The 21,691-nt window shown below is 38.4% G+C and overlaps 1 protein-coding gene across 13 annotated transcripts in view; it reads right to left on the bottom strand.

The window, feature by feature from the left end:
- Positions 1–21,691, bottom strand: part of fryl (furry homolog, like) — an 86,829-nt gene that overhangs the window by 37,701 nt on the left and 27,437 nt on the right. For 9 of the 13 annotated variants that reach the window (XM_061029227.1, XM_061029183.1, XM_061029154.1 and 6 more), the window contains 14 exons: positions 17,226–17,434; positions 15,627–15,680; positions 13,797–13,936; positions 13,575–13,671; positions 12,669–12,748; positions 11,743–11,823; positions 11,477–11,645; positions 9,947–10,039; positions 9,743–9,841; positions 7,749–7,850; positions 4,120–4,164; positions 717–820; positions 491–599; positions 295–381 (listed from right to left, as the gene is read on the bottom strand). In XM_061029227.1, the coding sequence (XP_060885210.1) occupies positions 295–381; positions 491–599; positions 717–820; positions 4,120–4,164; positions 7,749–7,850; positions 9,743–9,841; positions 9,947–10,039; positions 11,477–11,645; positions 11,743–11,823; positions 12,669–12,748; positions 13,575–13,671; positions 13,797–13,936; positions 15,627–15,680; positions 17,226–17,345 (1,380 nt within the window). In that variant the 5' untranslated portion in view covers positions 17,346–17,434. The remainder of the gene's footprint in view (positions 1–294; positions 382–490; positions 600–716; positions 821–4,119; positions 4,165–7,748; positions 7,851–9,742; positions 9,842–9,946; positions 10,040–11,476; positions 11,646–11,742; positions 11,824–12,668; positions 12,749–13,574; positions 13,672–13,796; positions 13,937–15,626; positions 15,681–17,225; positions 17,435–21,691) is intronic. The other 4 variants (XM_061029194.1, XM_061029200.1, XM_061029219.1 and 1 more) reach the window with 1 other exon arrangement.

Here is a 21,691-nt window from a genome sequence, read left to right as displayed (position 1 = left end):
AGAAATGTTCAAAACTTAACTTTTTTCAAAACCAAAACCGTCTCCATCATTTAAACAACTGAAAGTATTAAAGAACCAAAGCTTTAAAAAAAAAATAAAAATAAAAAGATTTCAGGTCTTTGATTCGGTACTGAAAGTTGCTAATATATTTGTGCAATTTAGACAGTGTGCAGGAAATTGCTTGGATTTTCTGGTGATTAAAAACAACAAGTTATGCAATATTGGGTGTCTAAGACATGTAGATCGTGACAACCCTACTGTAGATCAGAGCTATGAAACTAGTCTCTACTTTACCTCTGGGTTGATGGCAAAGGTTTTGTGAGATTTGCCCACACACAGGAGGTCATAGATTATCTCCTTCATAGCAAAGTCCAGTCTTTCCTGTAAAAAACAAGAAAACAGCAATTACTTGCATGCAGTAACTACATGCTGTATATCTACATTTAGATCAGATGTGAAATCCAGGTGTGTAAATTCATGCTACACTTACCTGAGCTATGAACTGGATGATCTTGACAAAGATGTTGAGGGGTGTGTCCCTGGGCACTACACTGCGGGAGCCTTTGGGGAATAGTGCTGAAACAATGCTGAGTAGTCGACTAGAGGGGGGGAAAGAGAATTTATTTTACACTTATTAGTGCTGAATCACAATGACCATGCAACCTTCTACTTTGTAGTCATGTTTGTGTGTGTGTGTGTGTGTTAATGGAACTGACCTCTGTGTGACAGTGTTGCTCTCACACTTGATCCTGATAATATAAACCCACAGCAGTCTATAGAGCGACTCCAGTGCTACACGGGACATTTTTGGGTCTTTGTTCTGTGGATGTCAAAAGAATAATATGAGCCACTCATTGATGTTTGTCAGTGTCATTACCCACCTGTGAGACTTAAGAGACCAGGTTGTTGCTCACCTTAGAAACTCAGATCAAACTGAAAACCTGGCAATTGTATTCAGTGAAAATGACATGATCGTTTTTCAGTCTTTGAGCATAACTTCTAATGAGTCGGGGATTGTTGTCTGGACAGTTTTAAGTCCACATGGTCTGATAAAAGTTACACTTTGAGACTTAAGAATTTTTCAGTAGCTATCATCCCCTTGTTTTGTCAAACTCTAACCCTTGATTACACACGGTAAATATGATATCAAGTGTAAAGCAGCAGCCAACAGTTGTCACTGGTCTGAATAATTATTTATTTATTACTATGTATTCTGCTGTTCCACCCAGGAGAGTCTCCAGAACTACTGATGATGAAGTTGTACCAACCTCTAGACTGAACAAAAGAGCTCCCTTAGTTTATAAAAGTATTTCATGGTGTGAACTAGAGGCACAGCCTTCAAATTAATTATCTCTTCTTTACTTAGATTGTCAGCTCAAGATGAAGTCAACAGAAAAACTAGTGGAAACACTTTAACACCAGCACCATCAAATGACAATTATGAGCCCTTTTCACACACCATTATCAACCAGAGGAAAATGTCTTTGGGAAAATAATCCAAGTCTCTGACACCATGAGTTTGATTAAAATTTCTATAAATAGTTGTGACCTGAGATAGAAGACATAAACTTTATATATTTAAAGATAGAGTAGAGTAGATGTTTCCTAAAAAAACATAAAAGTAATGCCAATCAATCATCACTTCTGGGCCTCTATAGATGTGTGGTGGTGACTGTGTCTGCAAGGACCCTGTCCTCTTTCTGGATTTTCATGTTTTCTTTTGGTTGACATGGGACATTTCTTGGCAGGGAGCTGGTGTGTTTCCCCCAGCCAATGACAGCGCACAGGTGAGTATGGGAGTGGATACAATGTAGAGGTGGAGTAGAAAATCGATACAGTATAGTATCGCAATATTTTGTGTGGCGATATTATATTGTCTCATGGCAGCCAAGTGTCGATATTTTTAACATGATATTTTAGATTATGCTTTTTTAATTTTTAACTGCTGAAGGGGTTGCACAATTTAGTTAAGAATTCATGTTCAAGTTCCATTAGACTGAAATATAAATAAAAAGACTGAAGTGAGATGAACAGACTGAGAATTTTATCTTGTTTGACAAAACAGTTCTTGATTTAGTTTAGTGTAGTGGACATAATATGCTGTTAAAAAGCTAAATCGCAATATATTGAATCGCAATTCTCAGCATATCGCAAAATGTTAAAAATCGTATTAGAATCATATCGTGGGGACTCTGGTGATTCCCACCCCTAATACAATGCCGCGTTTGGATGTGATTTTCAACCGGCAAATATAACAGACGGTGAAGTAGCGGCAAAGAAGAGAAAATATCAATCATATTGAGGTGAAACACAGAGCAAATAAAGCTAATTCCAAAATGAGGGTGAACCCTGCAGATTCTGAGTTAGCCTTCTTTCCGTTGGACAGGCAGGTGCCAAACACACATGGTTAGCTTATGCTAGCGTGCGGTAGCTTGCAGTGTATGAACAAGCACTAAACGTGATGTTCACTTCTGGGGGGCGATGAGCCCACAAGGAGGGGTCCAGTTTGAATGTTGTGTTTACAAGCAGCAACGAAAAAATGCAACTGACTCTATCTTTAAGGAGTAGTTCAGTCTTACCCATCATGTCACATGTTTGATGAAGACCCACATTGTGATATTTGGTGCACAGTTATACTGTGAGCAACCATGCGTGTGATTGAAGCATGGTCAAAATATTTTCTTATGACAGCTTTAACTTATTGGCATAACGGAGGAGCATCTCCTTTTATCTATGTTGACATTTAAAACAAAATTACCCTGAAAAATCTATTTTTTGGTAGATTTGGGGGGGGGGGGGGGGGGGGGCATTGCTGTCCATCTGCTAGTTCAGCAATGCCGATTAGCACAGATATCCCTTTACTTGGAGAGCACAGTGGAGATAATTATGATGATGGCACGGCATGGCTTAGGAAACAAATCCCAGCCACACACAACAGTGGATTGCTGAGGACTGATGTAGTCTCATGTCAGAGGGCTGCCTAAGATCACCACTGTCATACAATCACATACACCATCATGAACCTAACCCAAAAAAATAAGTCATTTTTGATGATTGAGTTTCTATAAAGATGTCATTATGTATTTCTAAATCTCGATCTGGTAAAAACTGACTCAGTTTGACTTTTGAGAAATGTACAGTTTACACTTGCCGTGACCCATCGTGTACTTAACACAGACTCATCAAGACTTAAGAATTTAACTCATTAAGTTTGATCTGCAGTAATCACACTTCTTAAAATAAAACCCGAGAGACACTTAGCTTGATTTTTGAAAGAAATCCAATCTGTGAACATTTAAAGTCTAACATGGTGTTGCTTTAAACTTAAATTAGGCACAACAGTTCACAACCTAGAATGTGCAAAAAGAAAACAGAGGGCACTGTGGTGAGGCTGCTAGTAGTTTTCCCACAAAGTAAGAAACAAACAAAAAACAAAATTTAGCAGAACACTCTGTACAAACACAAAAGCCCACATAGCAAAATAAAATGATCTTTTTAAAGGCTCTAAGAACTTCTCTGACCCCGGACTAGTGAATAGTAGGAATGCATAGTAAAGATTTTACTGATCATTATCACATTGATAAGTTATTTTAATTCGGACAAAGACAGATAAGTAGCATGTCAATCCTTTTAATATTAAGTGTGAAGTCTTTTTTTATAGTGTATGGCTAGAACTGCTTTGTTTTTTGGAGATGAAGGATTTCAAACAGATCCTGGATGTTAGTCTTCATGTTATTACAATAGTCTTGTACCTTTAAATACAGCTGAATCCTCTTCAAGTCAAACATGGTAATTTAGCATGTACTCTACAAATAGAGACTTGACTAAATTGCTAGAAACACGTTCATACTACCAAATCAAAAGGGATCACGACTGCCCACAAACACAAACCAGCCCAATGACAAAGCCGAAAAGCAACATCACAAGTTACAGACACTTCACGGATTCCTCTTCTCTACTTAAATAAAGTAACACATCAACGTCACTGTCACTACAGAGAATGACTCACAGCTCAACCAGGCAGAGGCACAACTGTACTAACTCTATGTCCACTTCAGGACCCGGACTGTGAGAAAAGAAGTGCAGCAGCAGAGAGGTCACTGACGCCAGATAACTCACCTGCAGCGTCTCAATCTGCTTTCGGATGCTGTTGTTAGACGGCATCTGGAGCGAGTCAGTGTGAGAAAAAGATCAAATGACAGGAGACAAAGAATGTGGGGGGGGGACATGCAAGTTATAAAAACAAAAATATGACCTAAACACATAAGACAAGAGCAGTCTAAAGAGTCTTTAACTCTTGTCAATGTGACAGGAAAAACTAGAAGCTACATCAATGAAATCAAATACAATGAATTGTTGAAACATGCCACTTGTGGATTTATTGGAGAAATTCACTGTGGCATGCTGGTACTACATAGTGGGGTTGGCAGTATACCACATTTGAAAACTACAATACGATTCCATGAAAAATTAAAATGATATGAATACCTGTTTAGATACCACGGCAATAAAAATTTGATGCATCCAATATTAGAAGTCTCTTGTTTTTTTTAATTATCAAATAATCAGGGAAACTTCTGCACACTGTCTAAACTACAAAAATATGTTTGTGCCATTTAGACAGTGCTCATTCTCTTATACAGGTTTTGGTTAAAGTATGACCAGCTTTGGAACTTTTAGATCATACCGATCATTAAAATAAAGGAGATTGTATAAAAGTATGGTAGTATCAAAAACAACCTTACTACATAGTAACAGTTCTTTTGTATTTGATATGGCGTTACATATTTCTACAAAGAGTGAGCAAAAAACTGAATTCAAAAGACTCAGTAAGGTCAAATTTGGTGTGCTGTGGTCTTGAAAGAAAAACACATAAACAGAGGAGAGGGAAATCTCAAAGGAATGAGGAAAAAAAAGTTAAAAGATGGGAGTGTAAATGATTTCAAAATCAAAAGTGAATCCCAATTGTCTGTTTCACCTACAAAGCCAACAAGCACCGATACCCCCCAATCAGCAGTCTGGTTAGATCCATGTCAAGCACACTTCACAATGAGATTGTTGGATTTGTCCCTGTGGACATCACATTTTAGTAGAGCGGCCTGATTACGGCAGAATCATTCACATTCTTAGTAAATCACTCTAAACAATAATAACACATGTTTGAGTCAATGTAAGAGAAGTGATAGCTGGTTTCCTCCTCCCTATTCAAACACTAATATCTAATCATTTATAATAATATAATTATTTATGATAAAATAGGGCTGGGATTATCAGTTATTGTTGTTCTGGTAATTGGCTTATATTATGATATTTATTTTAATCAATTAGGTAAAACTCTATAATGAAGTTAAATGATTTAAAAAGAGTTGTAATCTTTTCCCAGAGCCAAAGGTGACACCATCAACATCTCTTTGTGTTAAAGATAAAAATGGACAATACAGATACAAATGATTCCTTCCACTGATGGTTTCCAATTTGAGATAATTTAATGCTATGATTATTATTATTTTTTTTTTAGCAGGTGTTGTCTTGTATAACTTTCAGTTCCAGACACATCCAGCAAACACAGCAGTATGTTTGTTTGAGATGCTGGAACAAATTAGTCGTGCTGCTGCTTTTAGCTGTTTCGGGCTTCAGGCTGTAGACGAACGGGCAGTGGTTAGCTCTGCAAACCAAACCACTTCCATTTTGAAGGGGGGAGTAACTTTTTTGGGGAGAAGGCCTCGTCTTTGTTCATTTATTAGTTGACATTTCTTCTTGCATTACCAGGTTCACTATGAACGTCAGGAGCTCTTTGAAGCTGTGGCATCCTGTTATTTTCAAGTTCAACTGAAAACCTTAAACAAGTGTTTTTCAAAGCATACGGCAGCATTTGAATGGAGTATGTTACAGTATAGTTTCCTGCTTTAAGACTTTAAAATAATAACCTCAATCTTTTTGTATTTTGTGACTACATTTTGCAGACACTTCAATTTTATTTTGAGGTGGGTTCATTTATAAGCACTAAGGGGTTTTCTTCTGTGCATTTTGTACATACAGGTCTACTTCTGTCTTATTTTAATCTTCTTTCTTTTGCACAAATAAAGAGTTTAATTTATCATTTAAATGATTGCACTTAACTTGTATTTAAATGAATACATTTATCACTTGTTCTCTTTAAGATAAACAAAACAAAGATATTCAGTTTACAGTAAGTTTTCATCACACAGGAGAAAGGTTTCTTAACTTGATTATTTATACTGTTTATGCTTATAAGCTGCAGTCAAATTAAATTAAAATAAATAGTGAATCTGAGAATGCACATGCCTTTAATCTTTTTAAGGTAAATACAGCAGCCAAGGCGCCACTAATAAACCTGATCTCCCAAAAGCATGACAACCTGCCCATCCTTATTCAAATGTATGAAACATGAGTGCACACTGGGTGTTCAAATTAAAGTTATTTGTTAGTCATAGTAGAGGGGGCTGGTGAATCACAGCAGGGCCTTCTGGGAAATAGAAAACATGAGACTAGAAGTTATCTATATTAATTAAAAGTGAATAAATGCTAAAACATTAAAGCATGTTGTGAATGATTTCTCTGCTCTGTTTCCAGCAGACTTTCAATCTGCTAGAAAAAGAGACTTAAAAGTCCTTCTAGATTTTCAAAAGTGTCCACAGGGTTAAAATGACCGTCAATACAAGGAGCCCTAAATCAATAAAAAACCATCGCTACATTTCATCCTTTACACCAACACATTAAATACTCTCAATCACTGAATCATCGCCACCACTTAGAACACAGGTTGATTATGATTTTCAAATCAAGGAGGACTAATACAATCACAAGGGTGAAGGAGAAGGCTGGAATGAGATCACTGAGAAGATGGACAACCATTGGAGATTACAATCACAGAGACGCAAACAGAAATCTATCCACCACACGATCACACAATCTCCACAGAGGGCAATCGATGCAGAACGGACAGACAGTCATCGAGTCAGTCGGTCAGTCGGTAATTTCATCAATGAGTTACTGAATTGGCTCCATGATGGTCAGGGAGAGAGGAGGAAAGTAGGTTTGATCTGTTTGTAATTGGTTTACAAGGAGCCATTAACAGACCTGAGTAAAAACAGCACTTGAGATAACATGCAGTATGGAAGGTGCATCAATCTGAGATGGAAGCTGTTTTGGAGGTTGAGTTAAAATATGCTTCACTTTATTGTATTACATTTAATGAGAGATTAGTTTAATAATCTTATTTCATGTGTGCATTTTGTCCATTCTGAGCACGTGTTGTAGCCTTGTTATTAAAATTAAAATCGGCTTTCCCTGTATCAAATCAAGTGCTATTCCTGTCAAGATCTGGTTGTTGATAGTGCAGGGGGAAAGAACATTATGATCTTCAGACAGAACCACAGAACCAAGACTACTTCTTCAATCAGTGGTATTACAGCATGTACTAACAGAAGAGGATCATCAGACAAAAATCATTTAATCAATAATTAATGCTTATGCCTTCAGAGGTTCATTAGTCTCATGGTTAAAAAAAACCCAGAATTTATTAACTTGACCGTGCTTCATACTGTCATCAAAGACACAAAACTGTAATTATAGGTTTCATAACACAAGTCTTAAGACCTAAACTGAATTATGCACTGTCAAGCCAAATACAGTGCCCTCAAGAAACTTCACTGTACTACATTTTAGAGCACAAGGTGACAAACTTTTATGAAATGACTGGGAGAGAAGAGTCAGGCTGGCCGTACCTTCAGGTGAGAGAGGCAGTTCTGGAGGAAGATGTGCCAGTTGTTGAGGAAGAACTGCTTCTGACTGACACACAGTAAGCATGTCACCAGGGGATAGAGAGCCTGGAGGGACACAGAGAACAATGTCAGCATCAAAACAGCCAAGAGGGTATGTTAGTTAGAAGACAGTGTTAGAGGCAAATCAGATTTGTCTCACAGCTAAAGAAAAACGATTTGTTCTGCTGCGATTCACACTCCGGTTGTCAATATATTATCATTTAAATTGATACGATTTTGGTTGAAATAAAAAAAAAATCCATACCGGTTTTGATACTATGGCAACAAAAGTAAAAGTCCTCTGCACCCAATATGGCTTTATTATTTTTAATTACAAAAATAAAATCAAAAATAGAATTTAAAATTCTGAATTTGGCACTACTTTAAGTCGTAATAGCTCGAACAGGTTGACAACTTTTCAGTACCAAAACGTTTCTAATGTCGGTTCATCTATCTACCGATCTATTTTTTGTAATGAAGACAGTTTGCCCTGCACACTGTTGCATGCAATTTTTGATTGACTAACACCCAATTCACACATACTCCGTGCGCGCCGCAGTCCGTCAGCGCCACGGTTTTGCTCCGTCGGACGGCTCGCGCCCATTCACACTGGATCCGTTTCTGGGACATCAGCGCACCCATAACACATCACAGGAGAACTACAAGATCCCGCGGGAATAAAGAGAAAAACATGCAAACAACATGTTGCTTTGTCTTTCTGAGGATGCATTGTTGTTCATTCGGTTCCTGTTTTGATGTATTGTTGATAAAGTGATGAAAAATACGATCGCGAGTCCGTATATTGTGTTTTATTTTGAAATTGACCGGATGCTCTGTGTGTTTCCTTGTCTCACTTCCTGTCCGGGCTGTCATATTCTGTCCAGCTTGACGCGTGCCTCCAGCGCACTCCGGCGAAAATAGACTCGCTGCGTATTTGAAACGGAGCAGAGCGTGAGTATGTGTGAATTGGGGGTTATTCCTCTCCCACACACCTGTCTTATAATATAGATAAAGCTTTGGTACTTTTTGATACTACTGATGATTAAAACAAAGCAGATTGTTTTAAAAACATGGTATCAAAAAGCAGCCCAATAGCAAACATTTTGACAACTTTACTGCACACACACTCAGACATGCACACTCACACAGAGCTTATCTGATATGCAGCCGGATCCGACTTTACATACCACCATCATCTCCCCCAATTAAGCCTCTGTCACTATCTGCCATGGCGGGTCAGCATTGGAAAGACCTCGCCCCCAACATTTCCTTCTGTATGTTACGTATTGCGGATAAGGCAAAACACAGGCGGAAATATCCCACCTTGAACTGGCAACATCAAAGCACCTGTAGTTAACATTTTACTACATCCTAGCTTTGTCAGTAAGTGCCTGGCTTTAAAAGCAAAGCATGAGAAATGGAGGTTCATCATCTTGCCCTGCAACCAATCAGGCTGTCAAATCTCAGGGTCCAATTAGTGACCATTCTGGTGCAGCCACTCTGAGCATCCATACTATACAGACATTGAAATCACATTTGCAGAAGTCCATTTTGCGTGTTTTTGCAAACAATTCTCTATAAATCAATCTTGATATGCCAAAAATGGATTTGAGCTTACAGTCTGGACAAGGTCTAAATGTTTTGTAGGGACATTAAGTAATTCACCACTCGTGATCAAATTATACGCCCAAAAGCCCTGAAAACAACAGACAGCATCAGCAGACTCATAACCAGACATTAGCTGCTCAATTCACCATACTTCTGTGAAACAAAACAGACTAAAAGTGAAGTTCAGTATTTTTTGTTAATGGATAAAAATGAGGAACTGGGTGTGCTGCAGCTGATATAAACATTGATGAAATGCAGGAAAGTAAGACACAACAGGAGCAAGAAATAATAAAGATGCAGAGTTGATATTGATAGAATAGAGATAAAAGTAGGACGGTCTAATTTTTTACCAAAGAGTGCTTCTTTCTGGAACTTAGGTCAAACGTTGTCTGGTACAGCATCTCCACAAAGTTCTTCAGGCACGGCACATTGACTTCGTTTTTCACGGCCTGAGGAAAAAAACAAGTCATTAGTACGGATGTCATATTGAAAGTGCATACAGGGATTGATTGATGAAGACTGAAACCGTGGAAATTCCTTAAAATGTTACTCACAGCAGCGACAGGGATAAGGATCTCCACAAAAAGGCCTGCTAGAGCATGCTTTATGTCTTTATCCTTGACTTCCAGGAAATACTGGGCACATTCCTGAGAAAGGACACCAAAGGCACTTGTTATATGAAGAACATACAAAGAATATATGGACACAGGAGGGGGGTACAGTTGGACATAGAGATACTGTGTATTGGGGGGAGGGGAGCTATGAGTACTGAATTACGACGTTTCAATAGATTATTTTTTATTAATGATAATCCCTTATCTCCTTATTTGCTCACACTGTTGATGCCAACAGGCAAGAAAGGATGAGCCATATTATCATAAAAATGTATGAATGGATGGAGTTGTATGTTACTGCCACTTCATTCAGAACTACAAGAAGCCTGCTGTCCTACAGACAAGCTATTCAAATGACTGGCAATAGATAGGACGGTGATATTTTCACACTGCAGCACTTTGACATTTATATCAAATGTGAAGTGTGACAAGTGAAATACATTGTGATTGTTTTTCTTAGAGGCTCACCTCAGAGCAGCAGCTGAGGAGTGTGGGTGTGTTGGAGAAACTCTAGTTTGCACTGCAGCATCAGTAGCATGGTGTTTATAACCAATGCATACTTTTTGTGAGTACTAGAGTACAATGTAATTATTTGAATATTAAAATAACTTAAAATCTCCATCTCTTGTATTAAGACATGTCCAGGTTTAGATTGTAACTTCTAATAAAGATTGGCAGATGCATCAGCATCTACTGCCCTCTTCTTTGTGCAGTTTGCATTTGTTGTGACGCACTTCATCATTGAACTGCGTGTGTAAAAAGTGTGCTGCACGAATAAGAAAACTACGTCTCAGCTTGAATCAACAAAATGTCTATTGTTATCCAAATAAAAATGTCCTAATAATGACTAATCTGAGACAGAAAGTATGAAGACACATAACTGATGCAGAACCAACAACAGCTGTTCACATGATCAAAAAAGAAATCAATGAGTAAATAAAAGATGCTTTACCGAGGCAAGAAACACTCATTCAAACATATTGACTTTAATAAAGGACAAGCTAAATTAAAATAGTTTTTATATCTTAAATAATATAAATGTATCTATCCTTTATAGACTCTTAAAGATCATCATATGGACAGAAGCCATGAAATGTGCTGAAACAGAGGGACGGTCATAAACAATGCTAAGTTCCATTAACACATTAGTGAAATCAGGCTAATGTTAAGAGAACAGTGAGTGTGTTTTTATGCACTCTTGAAGGCAAGTAAAAAATGCTCCATTCACAACTCTGAAACAAACACACACTAACGCACGCACGCACGCACACACTTCTTGGCACACCCCACCCTTGATCGTTACTCATCGAGCTTTATGAGCCACTGCTACAGAGAGCTGCTGCTGAGCTTGAACAAAGGCGCAGCGGTGAAATGAGATGTCTGCTGCAATTTAGCAAAAACACACATATCTGCCACACTTACTGTACAGACACTCAGGCAAACATGCAGAAATAAACGACTATCATTTACCTGCATGAACTGAAAAGAGGCCTCAAAGTCCTCCACAGGATACATTTTAACCCTGAAGAACTTCATGCCCATGATGAGACTGATGATGCTCTGGACTACGTAGGGACTCTGCTCTTTCTGCCGGAGCTCCTTCAGTTCTGTGATGAACTTCTTTCTTACTGCCTGAAACCTGAGCACGGATAAAGAAATCAACAGAGGCATATTAAAACCTCCCACCATAATAAAATAGGTTATTATTTAGTCATTTTCCCACTGAGCGTGCTTACTTTGACTGTGTAAGGACTCCGATGACCTCAGCATACAGGTCTGCAATGATGTGCACATTGCCAGTGTTGGGGCCACAGTACCTGAAGCATTAAACAACAAAGAGGTAACGACTCTGCAGAAAACAACAAAAGGACTTTGAAAGTGAACAGTTGAAGTTGTGTTGAAGAGTAATTAAGGTAATGATTTAGTTTTTAAAGTGACACCATGACCTCGGGTTGCAAAGAATCTCTCAGTGCATGATTTGATTCATTACATTTTCAACTTTTTATTTCACAAAACTGATAAGCCAGCGAATGTGTTCATGCAAACTAGCTTTCCACTCTTATTCCAACTAAGACTTTTATTCTGTATCTGATTATGTCTTCATCAGCCATGTAGCAGGAATATTGTCTTTCTTTAGTGCATGACAACGTTGTCTTTATGACATTCCTGATAGACCATCAAATGTTGAAAACCAGTAACTTCAACAAGACAGGAGGACTTTCGACGTGTATTGAACTTTTTTGTATTATTTCTCCCTCGTCTGTGACTCTGCCAGCAGCCATGCCTCTCCAAAAGTGCAGCTGCTGGCGACTGATAAAACTACATTCAGTCATTTGTGATGTTTTGTTAGTAAAAATTGCAAATGAGTGTGCACAAGTAGCCATGAAGGTAGATTTGGGAAAAAAAGAACTGGGAGAATCACCGATCATGCTTATGACCTGCTAAAAAAAAGAGTGCTAAAGCTTATTTGATACATTTTGGATTTAGTACGACCATCATGAAACCCTGCCATGACTGTAGAGCCGGTCTATTTAAATGGGAAACAAAGGAAATGACTGATTTCCTACTGGAATGCAAAACACAAAGTGGACTGCAAGTGTTCAGTGCTATGTGTTATAATGTGTTATAATTTGTTATTTTCTGTATGTTGATGTTTACTCACCCCTCTTTGTGTTTAAAGTGCTTGAATGCCAGGTTCAGAACTTCATGTACTAAAACATCTGGCACTGGATGAAGAGGAATCTGTGACGTACACAAGGAACCATTGGTTTTATTAGAAGCATTGATAGTCTTCATTCTTTCTCTCCTGCTACCATTCAGGGCCCTCCCTACAGGAGCAGAGCCAAGGACAACTTAGCTCTGGTCTCCAGGGTTTGGCTTTTACTTCAGAATGCTGCCTAGATTTGGACGGTCCACTTTGGACACAGTCTCAGTGGAGAGTTGGTCTGTTGCCAATGTGTTTATTTACTGTGTTCCCTGTGGGGGGAGACTTCACTGAAAAACTCTGCGATTCATTTCTCTACCACAGAAGATAAATAGATAAACTGTACAACAAAACCTATTAAATAATACTGTAACCTTTTTGAGCCTGCAAATCCCTACAAAGACAATTAACAGAGGAAAGTAACCAAAGTGCCAACGCTCTTATTAAAGGTAAGAGATGCCCTGGGAGAACATTTGAAATAATTGTTAGCAAAAAAGCGTGGACAAAGACTTCAACAATTATACATACTTTTGAATTGAATCAATAATCTAAGGTTATGAGAACTCCTTCATCTATTTAACAGTGTTTAATGTAAAGATAAAATGGATAGGACTTTATTTAGCGTCAACATATCTCAACAATAACACATGTTGAAATGTAAATCATATTAGACGTAGTGCATATGTTACTGTTGTAAAGTACTGACACTGATAACTACTTGGTAGGTGTTTGGATAAGATGTCAATGTTAGTCAGATAGTTGGAAGGCATTTCCCTTTTCTCTATGTAAGCATGACCCTGGCATCTCAACAGGCAAATACTTCTGATCAATTATTTAAGTCACAGGGTCAGATAGATAACTCACCTGTTTTAGAACTTCCACAGAAACTAAACAAAAAATGAAATCTATGGCTAAGTCCCTCCGTTCCAAAAGGTAATCTTTATCCCGGTGCTGTTCATCCCTGCAAAACAAGAGAGAGAGAAGTTCATCTTCAAACTAAAAAGTAATTACTGAAAAGTATGTGTTCATGATGGTAAAAAAAAAAAAGACAGGCAAGTACAAGAGAAACAAAGACGATCCTCTCACCCTTTGGACTTGGTGCTGGAGCGAGGTCTGTACTCATAAGACTCGTCTTCAGTGCCACTCTGCCGCCGGTACCAGTCGAACAGCGTGCGCAGTAATGAGGGCAAACAGTGTTCTGCTATTGAGCTCATAGAGCTTATTAACTGCAAAACAACAACATACAGACATTAGATCAAGGCTGGCAAAATGTTCAATGCATTGATACTTTACGAACACAACTTGTTTGTAAATGTTACATTCTCCAATATTTGAATGAACGATAGAAAAGTGCAGAAGCTTTAGAAAAAGGACATCCATTTCATCAGACAGCTGCTTTGAAGAAGAAGAAATCCACCAAAAATTGGAATGTGCAGGAGTTTGCCTGCAGTTTAGGAGGTAGGACTTCTATTTTTCTGGCCATGGTATCGTAACAGGTAGTGATATTGTTTTGATTGATCCTCAATAGGTGCACTCATTATTATTAGTTAACCTGACCCACACATTCCTTACTTGTAAACCAACAGACTGAGTGTATGTAATTTAAAATATGCTTATAAAAATAATAATAAAATCTGAATAGCACATTCAGTGCCAGCCTGAATGTCAGTCTGAAAAAAAACAACAACTGAAAAACTGTAAAATCCACCATAACTCATTCCTTATTAAAACTGCAATATAATAATAATGAATAATATGTCCATGATAACAAAGTGCAATATTGAAACAAACAGTGCAATAACCTTGAATATGTGTGTATATATTCCATCTGACTCTTATTTGTATAAATATTTTTTGTACCTATAATTGAAATCTTACTTACATTCATATTCTATTTGATTAATGTTTTCATTTCTATATTTCTACTGCTATACTGTATATTTTGGAGAAACTGTAACAATCGAATTTCCCTCTGGGATTAATAAAGTTTTTCTGATTCTGACTGACAAGCAATAATTATAAATGGAAGTTTGTTAAATAACTGAGCAGCACATAAGCTGAATATTGAACACAAGTTTTCTCACCTAAAGGGTGACATATTGTAGCTATTGATTATATTGGGTGTGCTTAGCGGATGACATCATACAGCTCGACCTCGACAATACATACAGCTCTGCTCTGTTTGTTCATAAGCAACACCAGAGATACAATCAGCTGTTCTTAAAACATAAAGACATCAATAATGATAAGAACTTTAAGCCCCAAAGTATATCAAATTCACTGTTACAGATGATCTACAACGACTTCTTTGTTGCTGTAGTAACAACTGTATTAACAAGTAAATACAGAAAAGAAGAAATCAGCACTTTAGTAACTAATGATTTCAGTGAAATGAGTCAGACAATACATAAAACATGAGATGAGGTGGTCAGTATGCATAAGCTATTGAAGTGTGTGTTTATGTGTGTGCATCTGTGTGTATAAGGTCCAGTGCAGCGGGATGAGAGAGGTGGATGATGGATGTGAGGCAAGAGAGTTATGCAACTGCTCCCTCTGCCCTTATGGCACGGGGCAGATTCACTCCAGCACCCAATGCTGATTTACTGCTGAGGATGACACAGCGATTCTACGCTCTCACTTTTGGGCTCTCTGTACCCATTTTCTCTCCCTCACTCACAAAGGGACAGCTGGATCTATAGCACCATATCCTCGTTGGCTTTGTGTTGTGCTGAACAAAGCATTCTGCAGCAGGCAGCCCTATTGTAAAGAGTTCTGCACCAGCTAAATATGAGGGACGGACGGGGCATTGAGTGGGTGGAGCTGGGGGAATCAAATACTGCACACATTCACAGGAGGTAGGAGAGGATGGGAGAACGAGAATACCGTACAGAAATACACCCCGACCACAGTACTGACCTGATCAAATTGTGCATCTTCCCCTCTTTGGAGGGACCGGGACAGGGGTTTCTCCTGTTAAGAGGATGGAGATGGAGATAAATGATTCAGAAAAATGGTGTTACAAACCTCCAAAGACAATAATTGAAGTACAATATCGGATTTTTGGCAATACAGTAATTCATGTAGCCTCATGAAAACGCCCCGCCAGGGCCACCTGTGTTGATCAGAGCAATAAATTGATTTAATTTCTGGTTTAGGTAAACTGTTTAAAAATTAAAAATAAATGAATCCACTTGATAATCTCAGTACAGATCTGCCACCACCTCCCTGAACTCCTATAGTTCATGTATTGTGTATGTTCCCCTAAGACACAGCTGAAACATAATGGCCTGCTCTATGGCTAATAAAAGTCAAGAGGTTGTTTTCCAAAATGAGTCTCCTAATTTGTATGAATCTTTTGCAGCATACAACTTTTGCAATCTAACCACTTTCTGTTCATCTAAAGTCTTTAGACTCTGAAAGCAGCAGAAAGCCTTTCAGATCTACCACCATCTCAAACATGGCTGGGTGAGAAACTTGCGTTGCAATGCGAGTTTCACAAGAAGCCAAAAAAAGCGGCCAAAAAGAAACTAAAACTAGCATAAGAGTTTTCCAATATCTGATATTAGAAGGAGAAAACCCAACAAAGGGACAAATATTAATGATATTTGTTGTTTTTTTCTGGCTGCTGTCACTTCATTTTTGATCTTTTTTTATTGAGCTCTAGCCTTAACAGGCTTCTGGCCCGAGCTCTGCCTTCATTTCTTTACTGGGTATCTTGTGTGCATTCAGATCTGTTTTTTTTCCCTTATTATTTGTCGATTTGTGTAATTGTCTTTTTTTCTTGTTTTATTTGTAAAGCATGTTGTTACTTGTTTTTGAAAAGTTCTATATAAATAGGTTAATGTTATTAATTTTGTTCTTGCTGTCTACATGTATCTCCATCTATCTGTCATCATTCTTAATGTGATTCAGATCTGTATGATTAAAAGTGATTGGTTCAGTTATGGTGGTGTTTCACATTGCCATGGATACTAGTTTATATCACACACAAAAAACACCTGCAAGTAGGTTAACTCAAAAGTCAACAACTCTGCAGACTAATCAACAAGTGAGTTATATTAGTGTTATTTGTTAGTTCTTTTAAACAAAAAATAAAACATGCATATAATTGTGATCGGCTCACTTAATGTACCTAAAAGACCAGAGTGCTGCTTTTGTCAGGTGTGATGTGACAAAACTTGTGGTTTTATTATTAGGCCAAATCAACCGCTTCCTCCATCACGTAAAGGAGAGCAACTAAGCTGAATAGAGAAAACTGATTGGAGGAACGGACGAGTCAAATGGTGGTCAATTCAGTATTTTAATCATCCATACAGCTCATGTGCCTCTCCTGCCTGTTTCCTTTAAAAAAAACTTTCAGTTTTTTCCTGAGCAGATAAAAGGCACGGCAGTTAGTTGCAAAAGAAAGGAGGTTATCTCAGCAGAGTGCTTCACATCACGTGTTGCGTGTTGAATTTCATTTCCTGTGTTTCTTGACACCACCTCCCCCCCCCCCCCATCCTCCTGTGGACTCACCAGCGGTTCAGCCATCACCATCTCGATCTTTTTCTCCGCCAGCACAGCGAACTCAGCAAATAGACTCTTGATGACAAACTCCCCCGGCTTGAGCTCGGGGTCGATGGTGATGCTCGACATGGCGGCGATGTTGTGTTTCTCCCACAAGAGGGGAGTCACCGAGGAGGGGGCACGGCGTCTACTCACGCTGCTGCTGACTGGGGCAGAAGCTGTGGGGAGAGAGCAGAGGGTAGAGGTTAGGAAATAATACAGTGGGAGGCAAAGCGGCAGGGTCAAAACGAGAACAACACTCTGGTGAAGAATGCCATGTCATGCTACAGTTCTTATCCAAACAGGAGCAGAGACATTTCCTTAAGAGGCAAATTGACTGAACTAAGCAGAACTGAGCCGAAGAGAAATGTTGCTATTTTAAATGAAGACGAGGAGAATAAGGAGAAATAGATTACAAAGTCTAACAGATCACCAGGTGCAGCTGTGACGACCCATCCATAGCACTAAAAAGTACCAAAGCTTTAAAGAAAACTACAGACCTTCAGTCATGTTTTTAACCTAAAGTTGCCACAAGCACGGTCTCAATTGCAAAGATACATTGGAAACATTTTGGTACGAAAAACACTGTTCTCCTGCAGGAATTTGCTTACATGTTCTGATAATTAAAACAAGAAACAATTGTGGGTGCCTTGGACCTCTTGTTTTATAGCCATGGTATCAAAACAGATACTGATTTGTTGATTTTTGCTAACATCTCATCACAGTTTAAAAGTCTGGTAACCCTGCTGTACAGCTACTAAAGACAAGCAGTAGCAATGTCTTGGATTTATCCCATTACACTAATTTAGAGCCAATTACATCACATTTCCTCACAATCTCTACAGCTGTATAGTCAATAAACGTGGTTTGTTAATCTTTTTTAGAGTAGCCTTTAAAATACAATTCAAATTCTAACAACACACTTACACACAAAGACTGAAGAAAGTAAGGTGATGATGAGGGTAACGCTGGCGAGTCTGCAGAGCTTCTTCTTCCTGATTCATCTAAGGTCACTTAGAGAGACCTGAGCTCTCGGGCACATTTACATGTGGCTCAGCTCATTTGGTCATCCTATTCAAATAGTCTAAGCAAACTTTAAGTTTCTAGGGTTTGGACTTTAGGGAGATGGCCAACAGAGAGCCAATAGCTTTGTAAGAAGATGTTAACATGTTACATATAATGTTCTGACATCTTTATACTTGTAATGCCATGTAGGGTAGATTTAGATCATATGTACAAGACCATAAAGACTTGTAATGTAGGAACATGATCCACCGATTCTTTAAGAAAAAAATGAATTCCTATTAAGCCAATAATTGACATCTTGCTGCAGCAGCATATGTTTGCTTTTTAAACCACAGAAATACAACTTGTAAAGCATGTGCAAAAGGCATACACAGAGTTATAAATGTCTACTATAAATGTAGTTTATCACTCACATGTAATCATCTGGTATCAATAGATAAAGGGTTAATATTAGCACAAACTAAAAGTCTTTAAAGTCACCAAAGTAACAGATCTGTATGAGTTGCTATTTAAAAATAGAAATAAAAGTGTGAAAACTGCATAGTCATCATGATGACATTGTTGTCCAGGTAGACGCTGCGTTGTGAGCCAAGTTTCTGTCTACTCAAATTAACCAGGCTTCATAACATTCAATAGTGCTCATGAGATTTATGCTCCAGCTGGGACACAACTTCCAGTCCAGTTCACAATGGTTCAGGTCCAGCCAATAGTGACTGACCCTTTACCTCATTCCCTCCCAGGAAAAGCCTCGTTCTGTTTCTTCCTGGTTGTCACAGAAACACTCGTGCATTCTTGATACAATGAACACAATTGAGGAGCAGAAGTGCAGGAAGACATACGTTTTTCAGCTGAGGAGAAGCATTCATACCCCGGATATGAAGCTTTTTTTATATTTCATAAATAATAAATATGCTCATTGAGACATACTTTGCACAATGATGAAGAAAGGTTTCTAAATGTTGTTGTTATCAGACTTTAGATCCTGAATGTTTACACACAGGGCTTACCTTTCATTCACACATTTACCAAGCCTCCAGGAAGAGTGCCAAACTTTGAAGCCAGTTTTACAAGGTGACCAAATTCTCATTAAAACTACGGGGCCAATATGTGAGGCATACTGGCCTCAAAAGACTTTCCTCCCATTTACTGACAAGACCCCTGTAAATCTGCTTACATTTGATAACATTATTAGCTTCAAAGTACAACAATCAAATAGTCATCATTTAAATCATTAAGTTGTTAAATTCACTATAAACACAATCCAGAGTCTTTTATCCTGGCATGCATAAAGCCTGGTTAATACATCTGCATCAAATGTACACCGTAGATACATCATAGCATTGCATACTGGTGTGTTTATGTGTTTGTGTAGCTCTGCAATGCTGCGCCTACAAACATTAGATCAAAGATTAATGTTATCACACTGTAGGACAAACTACCATTTCAAAATATTGAACTTATGAACTTTTGTATGAAATAGAATCTAGTTTAAAGATCTCAAATTCAAAACTCAAGATCTGATCTACAGTATACCATCGACATCTATCCCCCTCCTCACCCCTAAAAAATAATAACTAAATAAAGTTCAAGTAAAATTTGACCTCTGTGATTAAATAATCCTTCAATAACAGTCAATGTGTTCTGAGAGAGCAATGAGAAGTGGGGAGTTGGCTCAGGCAGCAAAGTGAGCGTTAGCTGTGTTGTGGTCATGTTGTCCAGCAGCACAGAGAGCCTTTCAAGCATTTCCCTCTTTGTTTACTGTGCTTCACCAACACCCCCAATGATGTCACATAGCCAGCTCTTAATAGCCAATCAGTGCCATGTGCTCTACCCCCTCCATCCTTCTTTTCTCTCCCACCCTGGGCCAGCTGGATTGTAGACTTGTTCACACAAATGAATACCCCAACACTGTGATCTTCCATTAAACGACAAAACGAGACAGAGAAAAAAACAAGGCATCCTTTTCTGGGTCTTTTTCTACCCATTATATGCCAATTGTTTGTGTGCATGCCATCCTGACCCAGCTGTATGAATATCTGTGACAGATCAACATAAATGTAAGGTTGCTGTTACAAGCCTGAAACTGAAACTCTAGTGACCCACTTATGGCACTCGGGTCAGGTTCTCTTCTCAAATCAAAAATGCAAAAGATTCAAGCATGCTTTGTTTGTCATGTCAAATGAAAAACCAAGCTTGACAAACAAACAAACGTTTATGTTTGAAATGACTATGTTGTGCACCTAAAGTCAATATTAAGATTAATCTATCAATATACATTTTGTAAGAGGTCTCCTCTCCAAAACAGACAGACCTGATCATTTCAACATAAATGAACACAACGAATGAAGTGGTTTCACATTAAAAAAGCTCAATCAAAGCTTTTTAATTAGATATAAAACATCAGGAGGAATTCTAGCTGAGAAGCCACTTACTTCAAATAAAGGCAAAAAAATAAATACATTTCAAAAGTAGTGCTCTTCCAACGCTCTTCAGCTGTGTTTAGTGTGCAGTAAGATGAGCTGCACCAAACTTTAGTTAAGCTTGTTTCTCTCATGACTACAGACCAGATAGATCCAAAAATCCAGCAGATTACATAGTGTACATCTAGCTTTGTAACAACTTGAAAACAGTTCAAAAAGCTGGCAGACCAGCCAACATCCAGTATGAAAGCTGAAAGACTCTGAAAGGCTGATAGAGAAGTATGTGGTGTGCAGTAAGCAAATCTTCAACAGACATTATTTAAAGTCAGGTAGATCCCGAGAATAAAGATCTATCTATCCAGTGGGTTGTGCCATTCAACATTTTCAAATGACAATAAAAAAACCTGAATAGAAACATGGCATGTTCTCAAGTTTCATTGGTTTCTGATTTCCCATGGGGGAGAGTTTAGTTATTCTTCCTACTCAAATCTCTCCAAGTCTTCCGCCCAAATACAAATTTCCTGGTCTGTTGTCCAAGATTACACTGGTATCCAAGTGATTCAGACCATTTGAACCTCAAACATGGCCAGTACTGCAACTACAGTTTTTTATAGAAATGTGTTTAAAGCTGTATAAGAAAACGTTTGGTTTTGGAGAAGCCTATGAGCCCCGCTCTGCAACAGTCTGTAGTTGTGCTTAAGAAACACATTGCACAACTATCATAACAGTGACTCCACCTTGTCACAGTCAGAATAAAACTCTCCCAAACGCCTGCTCACTTCCCCTGTCAGGACAACCAGAAACAACAGCACATACACACATACTGTTGGAATGCAGGGCACTGTGTGTGTGTGTGTGTGTGTGTGTGTGTGTGTGTGCAGATAGAGACAAAGGAATCACTGCTAATGTTTATGTGGTGTGGCAGTACCAATTCTGCTATTGTGTCTCAACATGCTCGGTCCCTGACAAGTTACTACTGGTGTATTCTTC

This window comes from Labrus mixtus, chromosome 3 (assembly GCF_963584025.1).
Source record: "Labrus mixtus chromosome 3, fLabMix1.1, whole genome shotgun sequence".
Classification (NCBI taxonomy): Eukaryota; Metazoa; Chordata; class Actinopteri; order Labriformes; family Labridae; genus Labrus; species Labrus mixtus.
This window is presented reverse-complemented; position numbering and strand designations above follow the sequence as displayed.